At 36.6% G+C, this 12336-nt stretch overlaps 1 protein-coding gene across 1 annotated transcript in view; it reads right to left on the reverse strand.

The window, feature by feature from the left end:
- Positions 1-12336, reverse strand: part of PLXDC2 (plexin domain containing 2) — a 264431-nt gene that overhangs the window by 122985 nt on the left and 129110 nt on the right. Inside the window, exon 3 of the mRNA XM_069006678.1 lies at positions 1419-1565. Coding sequence (XP_068862779.1) covers positions 1419-1565 — 147 coding nt within the window. The remainder of the gene's footprint in view (positions 1-1418; positions 1566-12336) is intronic.

Consider the following 12336-nt stretch of genomic DNA (forward strand, 5'->3'; position numbering starts at 1 on the left):
TAGATAAAAGCCAAAACCATCAAAATGGAGGATTGTTGTTATTCTCCCAACCTTCTTCTTGTTCTACTACTCCATATTCTGCAGTAAAAGTAGTTTGGGATGACTGGACAAAGAATTCTGCAGTTCCTGGCTGTGTTATTAAATAATTGGTAGAAAAGTAAATATAATGTACGTTTTTAGTAACCATTGGTTAATTTATCTTTAAAAAGCCTGTGTAATCTTGATAATTGGGCTTTTCTCCTGCATTCTCTGCTTTGTGCTATGTCTGGATCATGCTAGTGATTCTTTTCCTCTGCTAAGACTTAATAAACAACTATCGAGAAGCAGCGAAGGCTGAGAGTCCCTGTTTGTCTCTCAAACTCCTGGCAAGGACTTTACAAACTCTCTCCCATCAGGAGAGATTTGATTATGGCACAGTCAGTGTCACCACAGTATTTCTTTCTGCTGTCTCTTGCATTCCTCTGAGCAGTCACCTGGCTTGTACCAGGGTGATAACAGATAAACAAAGGAAAAGATGAATTAAAGTTGGGCTTTCTCTTAGCTTTAAAACTGTTAAACACACCTGCATCTTTAAAAAGTGTACAACTTTTAAGTAAGGCATTCACTAGATTTTGTTTTAAACGGGCAAAACCCAAGGACTTTTTGTTGGAGCTAAGTTGGTGAATGGATGAAACAAGAATCTCATTAGCCACAGTTCCAAGTTGTAATTTTCTGTATTTAATTTGTGCTAATATTGGCTCTTCTATGTGTGCAGCTTCTAGCCACAGATGAGAACAGGGAATATAATCTTTAAATTATAGAGTATTTGATTCCATTCCTAAGTGTGTAAGCCCATTATTTTCACACCCATTTTTCCAGCAACATGATTACAATAAGTTAAATATGATTGTTATTCACGCTACAATTTATTTATATGCTGATAACCTAAAATTTTGATCACATAATTTCTGTTACTATATGACATTCTCATGAGCTTTATCAGTTGTCCCAAAAGGAAATATAAGCGTGACACCTCAGATAAAATAGAAGTGCAAACACACCACATACATTCCGTGGGAGACTTAAAACTTCAACTTCATCCTGAACCCAACTCTATCACTATTAAACTCCACAGTAAAATTCCCTCCGATTTCAGCAATGCAAGTGGTTTATTGTTTGATAGTTTGTGATCCTTATGAACAGAGGAAAATTTTAAATATATCTGTGAAGGCATCTCTGAATGACTGTTACAGAAGGTTCAAAAAGGCAACTTGGAATCAATTGATAACAACAGTGTAAAGACTTCCACAGCTTAACTAGAATTCAAAGATACAGCTCTGTGAACAGTAGTCATGGTGCTTAGTAACAGTGCTGTGTGGGTCACTGGGGAAAAATATCCAAAGTCTTTAGTCAAAGAAGAAATTGATAAAATAACTTACTGCTGCTTGACGGTGGGTATTGGAAAGGATCCCATGAATCTTTACTTTGTCCTTCTCCATTTGGTCTATATTGACCCACAAATCCCGGCTAGTAGAATCATAGGGGCCATATGTCCTTGATGTATAATAATTATGATCTGTGTCCTCCTGAAAAAGGGAAAAACACAGGAAAACCAGATTATAATGGAAGATGCACCTTAGCTATAAAACTCACCCTTGAAATACTGAGTCCCGTTGCTCCTCAAAGAAACTCAGTAATGAAGGAAAAAAGCACAAACTGTAAATATGTTGCAGAGACAGCTCTGCTCCCAACCACCAGCAGCTGACAAGGCAGTTACCTCAAGCAATCATCTTATATTATGATTATAATGTTCACTATCACAAATCCCAATCATATGTGTTCTGCAATAACCACATCAGTGAAATCTATGGCAAAATATTTGATGGCTTTGGAGGAAAGATGGACAGTTCCTGTAACAATGGCCACACTCTAACAAAGCTATGGGAACCATTCACAGCACCTTAAAAAAATTGTATTTTTTAACATTTCTCACCATAATTCAATAGACTATCCTATATAAGAACATCCAAAGCATTTCTAATAGCTGTAGGCTTACAATGCTATTTTATTTTAAATCTCCAAATGTTTGGTTTACTGTAGATTTGCCCCTCCAAGACAGACAAATATATACATATTTGTAGAAGAAATCTTCCTAATTCTTGTGGTTTTTAAAGATGCAGTAGTTGCTGTCATGCTCCCATCACAGCAAATTTCTGTTAAGGTCAATTACTGTGAAGGTCTGTACCTTCCTATATAAGACAGAGAAAAAAGTGTGTGGTCTGAGGCAAACAATGAAACACGTCTCAGACTTCCAGTCTTCCTTCACTCAAACTAAGCTGTTGCAACCATAAAATATTTAAATCAACAGCATTGCCAGCTTTCTGCTGAATAGCTACAAGTAATACTATGAAAGTAGTACACGCTAGTATCTCTTAGTTCATTCCTTGCTTCATCCCCTTCTGAGACAAAGCAAAAAGACCCAAAGCCTCAAAGATAGAGTTTGAAAATTAAAATAAACTCAGAAAATACACACTACCATAGAAAATGGAAGAGGCAGACTCAGAATTTAGAATTACCCTGGTGATGGAGAAGTTCCTCTCTTGCTGTCCCTCCTATATCCAGTCAGCCACATGGGAGTACCCTCACACCAGGCCATGCTGCCACGCAGACCTGACACCCCCTCCACACAGCCCCACATCATACACAACCAATTCCTACTGACATGATACTGAGCTGGAGACATAATTGGCAAGGATTTATATTCTAGATTACATCATTCACATCCTAGATTAAACATATTGACCATAAATCCTGTTTCAGCTGGATTTGATCCTATATTAACACCATTACTGACACATTTTACTAAAGCAGTTGCAGATATAATCAGGTTCTTCTCTCCTTGACAATTTCTGTGTCTTCTGCTGAACTTTGTATGCCAGGATGTACTTTATATGTACAGTAAATCTCAGTAAAAATTCTGAAGAAGCAATTTTTAATGGCTTCACCAGCCCTAGGTTAGTCACACAAGTAAACATAATTAAAACTATACTGTCAGGAAGATGACAAAACCCAGTCATCTTACCAAATTCATTCCTCCTTTAATGGTCAACACAAACAGTTATTACTGCCATGTATACAATGGAGGTACTGTAAAGTAAAAGGATTTGAAAACAAATATTTATATTCCCAGTCCAATTTATCATTCTGACTGGGAATTTTCTTAGTAAAGAATGGTCACATTTAAGGCCTACCAAGTCCCAAGGAAAGAGCTCCAGAGACAAATAACAAATAATTACCAAACAGTTTGTTTCAGATAAACATACAATATTTAAACCATAGTCAAAATGTGAAAGGTTTTTTTTGTGTTTCAATTTTTTTATAACTAAGAAAGCTACTCCAGTTAATTTCTAGTACCTAAGCCCCCACCTCCACAACTGGAAGGCTCTAGCACTGAGCCTAGTTGGTAGCTCTATCAGAATGTTTTAAATGGTACCTTGACCCATGCTCAAAGCAGATTCATCATATAGCTTGTAAATCAAACACTTAAATTATAGCCTGCAGCTCAAGATTTTGGCACTGTGTGAGGAATTACTTATGTCTACCAAGTTTAGTGTATAAAAAACCTTGTTTAGTATTTTTTTCAAGTTAAATAATCTTAGATACTTCCAGAGGGAAGCAAATTTGCTTCTACTTGAATGATAGAAGGAAGACAGAATTGTTCTTCATAGCCTTCATGTAGAATTTTATTAATAATAAATGCAGAATTTTATTAATTAATAATATTTATAGTATTTTATGAATATACTATTAATGATTTTTCTCTCACATCCTAATTTTTCTTAATCCCATCCATAAACTTACAATCAGAAACAAAAAGGCACAAGCAGCTAACTAGTAAAGTTGATGGGAGCAGTAAGGTTAGGATCCAAGCGTCTGTTCCAAGTCACTGCCTTCATAGTTTCTAATTTGCATTACCATGGAAATGAAATTCTTGGAGTCTTTCATAAATACAATTTTATTGGTATCATGAGATACGTAGGAGTTTTCATTCTGTCAGACCTGTTTATATGCTTTGGTTGATTGTATTTGCTTCATAAGACATTCCATTCCCTACAGGTAGGTACTACATAAGAAGATGGAATAATGCTTAAGAATTTATATGAATTTGCATGTAAACTATTCAATTAAGAAAAGAGTTTTAATAGTCATATGAGACAGATTTAGAGTTCTGCTGATAATTAGAATTATATATAAATACAATTAGGACAAGAAACAAACTTTTCAGTATCTATTAATGACATAGAAGCATGTTACTGAAAGGAAGAACATGCAGAGAAAGCAGAGAACATACACTTTACTGCTTCAAGAAAGCTTTTATTTTTTTCTTTGTTTTTCAGGTATTTGGAGGATATGAGCATTGTCTCCCATTGGTTCTCTGGATGTGCAGTTCTGTTCAAATACTGTTTTTACTGTACTTCATGTATATGAAGTACATAACACCTTTCTTGTACCAAACAGTACAGCATTAAAGCAAAGGATTTTTCCAGATATTCTTTACACCGGCTATGAGGATTACTGTTGGCAACCTTTGTGACTATAAAGGGAATATTTATTAGAACATCTCTCATAAAACTTTTCTTTTGGGGAAACAAGTTATTTTTAACCTCAGGAAACACTTGATGCTGAGTTGCCGTCTTATTGTAGATTGTAGAGATTAATTTCTTAGTTTTCATAAGGGATATTGTCTGATGACACTTGGAATATATTCCCATACTTCAACTACAAATGAATTTTCTCAGGAAAGCTGAATACATGCACTACTCATAAAAGTTCAGCACAACTGAGTATTAAGCCTTCTTTAAATACTTGGTGTTCAGTATTTGTTCCATACATTACATATATGGATAATGTCAAATACAGTCAAATATCACATACTCATTTCATCAGTAACTGCTGTCCCTTCAGAGATTAAGTCTTCCAAAGTGTGATGTAATCTTTCACAATCAAGATAACAAAAAGTAACTATATATGATATTTAAAAGTAACAACTACATTATGCCTCTGACATGAGTTCAAATTATTAACTGAGATTCTGGCCAAAGATGCACATGAAAATAGTACTGAAACAAACATGAAACAATAAGCTCCCTCTCAGTGAAGTAAGACACCATGATTCTATGATGATAAAATCACAGACATAAACATGGGACTTTTTAGATTTAATTCTTTTCCTGTCATATTTTTTCTTTAACAGAAATTGAAAGTAATATAAATCTCTAGGAGACAGATGATATTATCAAACAAGATTTAGGAGTAAGAGTCGCTGTTGAATTCAACTGCATGAATATTTTGTTTTTAAATACTGGATTCAATTAGATCCAAACCACAGACATTACTGAACAAGAAGTTCTGCCATCTCTCAAGCTCTCTCTCTGTAAGGCTGTAATTGAAGAAAACTAACAACTTCAGCCAGACAAAAAGCAGCTGGCACACTCAGGAATGAGCTCTGCTGTTGCACAGTAGTATGCTGCAGAAAAAGTCTTGCTTTCTCTGTAGCTGGAAAAGGAGAGGAGAGGAGAGGAGAGGAGAGGAGAGGAGAGGAGAGGAGAGGAGAGGAGAGGAGAGGAGAGGAGAGGAGAGGAGAGGAGAGGAGAGGAGAGGAGAGGAGAGGAGAGGAGAGGAGAGGAGAGGAGAGGAGAGGAGAGGAGAGGAGAAAAAAGAGAAAAAAGAGAAAAAAAGAGAAAAAAGAGAAAAAAGAGAAAAAAGAGAAAAAAGAGAAAAAAGAGAAAAGAGAAGAGAGAAGAGAAGAGAGAAGAGAAGAGAAGAGAAGAGAAGAGAAGAGAAGAGAAGAGAAGAGAAGAGAAGAGAAGAGAAGAGAAGAGAAGAGAAGAGAGAAGAGAGATTAACAAGACAAATTATTATAGATCAGCCAACCAGATGGCCATTACATTTCAGCAGATTGCTTGGCTGCCTTCTCCCAGTACTGGAACATTGTTTGTGACATTATCAGTGAAAAAACAATCAATCAATCAATCAATCAATCGTCCCATCCAAGGATCCTCGTCTTCAGATATTTGTGATCAAGTGCCATGAACTACTGCCAGATGCAATAGAAGACAAGACTGCATTTAATTTGATAACTGTTGTCCCTTTAAATATGCTACTTATTAAAATTGCATTTCCAACTTCAATTGGCATGACAACATAATGAAAAAATTCTGAAGCCCTCAAAAATATAGAGATAGACTTTATAGATGCTTAATTTTATCACTGTGAAAGGAAGGTCTGGTATCTGATTTTTAACAAAATATATTAACAAATTGCTCTAATATTGCCAAACTCACAGACTGGGTCTATTTCTAAAATAACTGAAATTGCTGCTAGTATTTGCCCCAAAAATTAGTTCTGAGACAATTTATCACCAATTACTAATTTCAGAAAGTCGTCTTTACTTCTGAGTATAAACATTTCTAGATTAATAACCTATGAAATTAATCAGAGAATTGTGGTTTTTAAAAGGTGCATTTGTAGACTATAATGGAAACACTGGAAGGAGAAGACATGAGACTTCATATTTTAAAACAAACCACTTTTCAGCAAAAAGAAGCAAAGATAACAATAGTTTGGGTATTTAGAGAAAGGAAATAAGCTAGCAATTAAAATTATTTCCCTAAGGAATAAAGAAGTTCTGGCAATCCATTTTGTAGAACCAAAACACACTTTCTATTTAAATAAGACAGCATCAAGATGCCTCTGCACACATACAGCAAAAACAGCTTCCTCAAAACTATTTGTACTTTTACCGGATCCCATGTAATGCTGGCTGCTCTCTTATGGTATCTCTGCCTATCATGTCAGTAAAATACTGCCAAAATTGACTTCTGAATTGTTTCAGACTTTTGCTAGAAAATTGCTTTTAGTCCCCACCAGCTAAAAGCAGCTCAAGGGGGAGAACAGAGGTGACAGCTTGGGTAGGACTTGAGCTAGCTCTGCATTGCAGGTGATGGAAAACCTCTTCTCAACAGCACGTTTTGGGCACTGAGAAGGGGCAAGAGAGATGCACAGTCACACTCCATATTACCTGGGCAGGAGAAGCATGTGTTTATGGTGTTGCAATTGATTTTCCTCATTTATTCACATTTTCTTTAGGCAGACACTGACTGAGACAGGGGCAGGTGGCAAGGACACATGGAGAATATCCCTAGCACACCAGCCATTAGCACAGGAGATGAGACAGTACAAGAAATAATCACCTATCCTCAGATGGGGTCCTAGTGGGAAAATTAAGGCCAGGGAAAATGGGGATAGAGACACTTTGCATGCTGCTGCCATATAACTCATTTTAACAGAATACTGTAATTACAATCATAACAAGCAATGCTATGAATTACAGGTTTATAGGATCTGATAATCAAAGAACCCTAAGGAATACTTAACTTGAACTGGCCTCTCGAAATCTGAAAGCTCAAATTTCGGTAGATAAGTTGTGGATTACAACATCAAAGTCTTACAGAGGATACATATAGGGGCTGCTGCTTAGGAAGCTCTATCATTCTCAGGTGATCAAAATTACCAATTTCATAAGTGCTTTGCATCAAGGATGAACTCTCTGCTGTTCAATTTCTTAACAAAAGTCTTTGTTCTGTATGAATCTACTGAGGAAACATGCAATTTAAAGAACTGCTTTCACAGTGACTTGCTGCTTGCACAATGACAAAATGGCAATCTGTTGTTTGTTGTTTTGGGGTGGTTTTTTTTGTTTGTTTTCTTTTTTAAATATCTGATATGAGAGAAACTAAGGGAATATACATATATATAGCAATATGGGCATTGCATACATACTCAGCATCAACTGTGAACAGAACCTGAAGACAGCTTGTGAATATCACCGTTGATTACACAAACACTAGAAAAACCGATTCTGAACAGCCAATATAATGACAAATGAATGAAAGGAACTCGATCTAACTGAAGAGGAAATTCTGTGTCTGAGTGCTTTGGTATTTAAAATGTCATCTCACACTATATTCTCCAAGAAGAGGCTACACAAGTGCTCTGCAGAGTCCTGAAAGCCTATTGTGTGTGTGCAGAGGTTTTCATTAGGGCCAGTGTGGAACTCACTTTGCCCAGAATCTCACAGATTTACATCTGGAGGTTGTTATGGTAAACATTAAATGATGTCATCAGCTGGGATAAACAAAGGATTTATCTCACACCTCTCTCCCTTCTGCAGACACGTGGCTTTACACAGCTCTATAACAACTTAAGCTCCCAGGCTTTAAACTGCACTTTTCTGAGCTCCTGACAGCACCTATAATGGAGAGTCACACATGCTGACAGATATTCTGCAAGAGAAGGATGCCATAAAACTGTTATTAATCCAAAAAGCCATTTAGTCTTTCTGGCTTTGTAAAAAGTCAATGTGGAGTCACTGCCTTTTCCATGATATTCAGCTGCTTTTGAAAGGAAGCTTCCCTCTTGGGGACTGCTATAAAACTGTCAGCCTATTTAGGGGTCATTACAGCAGGCTTATAAAGCCCTTTGGACTGTCTTGTCATATGAGACAAGCTTCAAGAGAGCAAAAATCTCTGCAATGCCTTACTTAAGAAAGGAAAAAAGCCAAATCACCAGTCACTCAAAACTCAATTAGAGTAGGGAAATATTTATTATGCAGTTTTGTTCCTGATTTGCTGGAGCAGAAGTCTGAGAAACGACATTCTGAAAATAAGTCTTAATTGCTCCATAGCATCCTCTCCACTAAAAGAAAATAAAAAGAACCATATCAATACAATGACCCAAAAAATGTCTAGCAGAAATTTTATTTTGGTGTAATTATGACACAGGTTTTAGAGTTTATATTCTCATGTTTAGATATGTATAAATGACTGAAGGGTTCATGAAACTGAAACTGCAAAAATGACTTTTTGTAAACACAAAAAACTATCTTCCAGGTCTAGGCTACAGAGCATTAGTGGTTATCTGTTACCAGCTCCATTCTTGGGGGCTTATGACTCCAGATAATATCATAAATAACTACATTTCTATCTAGTTAGCTTTTAAAGATTTGGTATTTTAGTCTTCTAAAGATCCACTTCCGGTGTGGAATACAACAGTGTGTTTCTGAGCATATGTACTTTGACCTACTTATAGCCACACTTGGGCAATTTTTTCCTCCCCCTAAATATATAATAAGTTCAGTTTAATATTATACACCCTCTTCTTTTTTTTCCATCCAGGTATTAGAGCAACTCTAAACTCTCTATAGCCTATGTATTCCTGCAATATATATTCAAATGGCAGGAGATGTAAGTCATCCTTATTTCCTGTTCTTTGGTACTTCTCTGTTGGAAGAGACAGGAGGAAAACAGCAACCAAGACCCAGCCAAGAGCCCTGAGATCTCACATGAGGAGGGCAAATGGCAAATATAACTTGGTTTAAGTGTTAAAGATCTAAAGCATTAAGTTGATACTAGCAGGTATAGTTGATCAGGGCTTTCCATAGGACAGTGCAGGAAGCTGCCTCCACACTCACTGGTGTGTGATGCTGTTCCTGAGCTGTTGACACCATGGTTCAGGGATCCATCAGGGTTTTGAGCCAAAATTGTAGGGCAATCAGTTGTAGGAACACATAAATATAAAGTTGATACAGGCAGGATCATGGGTTAATTAATGCAGTAGCATTTTACCTGTAGGGATAAAGCTTATTTTGAAGCTTTTAAAGGTGTCTCACATACACCTCACTCAGCACCAGTCTTTGCCAAAACCATTCTGTTCAGTCCAGCTGTGTGCTGGTCAGCATATAGCCAGACCATGGTCATTGGAGAACCTGGGCATCACAGGACAAACTGCATTACCACAGCTTCCCTGGGAAGCACTGGTTTTAAACAGATTGCAAACAAACTGAAAATTTATTTAACCACAGCACTTTCTAGTTTAGCTCTCACATGCAACACACATGAAGCTTTAGTTACTAAAACATGGGACTGGCTGAAATGTCCAAACAATATGCAAAGTTTCCAAATCACCATTCATGGCTTACAGAGAAAGACAGTGATTATGAAAGTGGGTAGCCTGTAGCAGTTTGTCCTGCTCTTTTGTTTGGAAAAAGTATGCATTTTGCTTTATTCACATGTATTTTTCTGTATACATCTGTAACAGCATTTCAGTCAGGATTGTGTACACAAGAATATTGAACAAAACTGCTATGTACAGTTTTATGAAACTTATCACCAGACACATTTCTTAAGGACTTGTCACAGAAATGCTTTGTTATCAGATCTTGCAGTCATGCTCAATAAAATAAATAAATCCCTTGAGAACTCTAATGCCACAACTCTAAGACATCATATTTAATTGAGATGCTTGATGAGTTACATGTTGCCTAGACAGGTGTGTCCAAGTTGCTGCCTTTGCCTGACATCAGGCTCCAAAGAATCTTTCTGCAGAATCTGCACTCTTTTTTTTATCAAAAGAGGAATACTCTGTGCACTTCACAATTACCCAGACAAGATCAGGATGCTAAATAATATCCTCCCTCTGTTGTCTCTGAAAAGTACTGTCTTCAAATTCACCTACAGTGCAGTTGATCCAATATACTCAAATATTCCAAAATTATACCAACACATCGTTTTGGTTTTGATAGATGCTATTTTTTCTTGTGTATAACTTCTAAATCTAAATTGCTCTTTCAGAGTAAATCGATCCAAAGCAGAAGGTTGCATAAACTTGTATTTCCTTTTTTGTCTTTCATCTAAATACAGGACACTAAGAAGATAAAACACAAGGCATTACAGAATTATTTTTGACTTGAAGAGTGTCTTTTGACAATTTCAAGCAACAGAAGTGATGCCAAACATCTAAGCACTGAAAACCAGTGAAAGATGAAGACATGAGATTTTACTTGTGTTTCAAATCAATCTTTTTTTACTGGGTTGGGGTTGGTGGAGTGGTGACTAAGGTAGGGAGAGGGAAAAGAGAGGAGGAATCTCAACATTTTGACCTTGACCAGAAACATGCTGTTTTTATTTTGCTTGATCCAATTTATTGCCATATCTGTAAAAAAAAAAAAAAAAAAAAAAAAAAAAAAAAAAAAAAAATCTGTATCTTTTGTCTTCAGACTCAGATGAACAAATAGGTGGATGACCAGCTTGTTGTTTGGTGTGCAGGTCAGATACTTCAGTGCAGCTGTCTACCTAAGAGCTGGGATTGTAAGCACCCGTTATCAGAACCACAGATCTATTAATGCTGTCAGTGAAGACTTGCCAGCTCATTCAGGTATGCTTTAGAACAAATCAAATGCACACTTTAACTGCACTGCCTGTACTGACCATGGATGAGATCTAATTGACTAAGCACAGGAGAAACCCAGGGCCATCTGAAAACTGCAGATATGATTCAGGACCTACAGCTGACCCTCACCCTACAGGAGTGGCAGTGGACCATTCAGTATAACAAAAGCCTAAAATTAGATATCTATAGCTAGGTAACTTTCACCTTAAATTTGCAACAACTTTGATCACAGAATCATAGAACAGTTTGTGTTGGAAGAGACCTTACAAATCATCTTGTTCCAATTCCCCAGCCATTGACAGGGACACCTTCCACCAGACCAGACTGCTCAAAGCCCATTCGACCTGGCCTTGAACACTTCTGGGGATGAGTCATACAAATTGCTCTGGACAACCTGTTCCAGTGCCCACCATCCTCATGGCAAAAACTTTGTTCCTAATATCTCATCTAAACCTACCTTCTTTCAGTTTGAAGACATTTCCCCTTCTCCTACGACTACATGCCCTAGTAAAAACTTGCATGTACCTTGTCAATGCCACATGCATCTATACTTAGGTTTCCAAACTGAAGAGCTGAATTTCACCTCCAATTTCAATATTAGCTACAACTAAAAAAGAAAAGCACTTGTATAGACTCCAGCCTCTTTTAGCAATCATAGTCGCCTAACATTTAATATAAATTAATATACATTATGGGAGCAGTATACAGATGTGTACTACCCTTTATTGAATGTTTATGTAAGAAACAAAACCTCTGCAGTGTATTTAAGAAATTACGTTGATTTCCAAGGTGATGGAACAATATGCCTGATATAAGAAAAATCAACATTGTATACACTGCTAATGAGTAAATGATAGAATCAAAAGTTCTACTTTTTATTGAAAAAAATTTTCAGGAATGAATTGCTGTTTCTTTCAACTACATAGTAATTTTACAATTCTAAGAATTAGGGATTTTGTTTTCTAGACAAATAGGGACATAGGGTGCACTAACTTATGACTATGGAATGAAGATGTTCCAAACATCCTCACCAAACTTGCTATAATCCACTGTGCCAGCCAATATTAT

Source organism: Aphelocoma coerulescens, chromosome 2, assembly GCF_041296385.1.
Source record: "Aphelocoma coerulescens isolate FSJ_1873_10779 chromosome 2, UR_Acoe_1.0, whole genome shotgun sequence".
NCBI classification, from domain to species: Eukaryota; Metazoa; Chordata; class Aves; order Passeriformes; family Corvidae; genus Aphelocoma; species Aphelocoma coerulescens.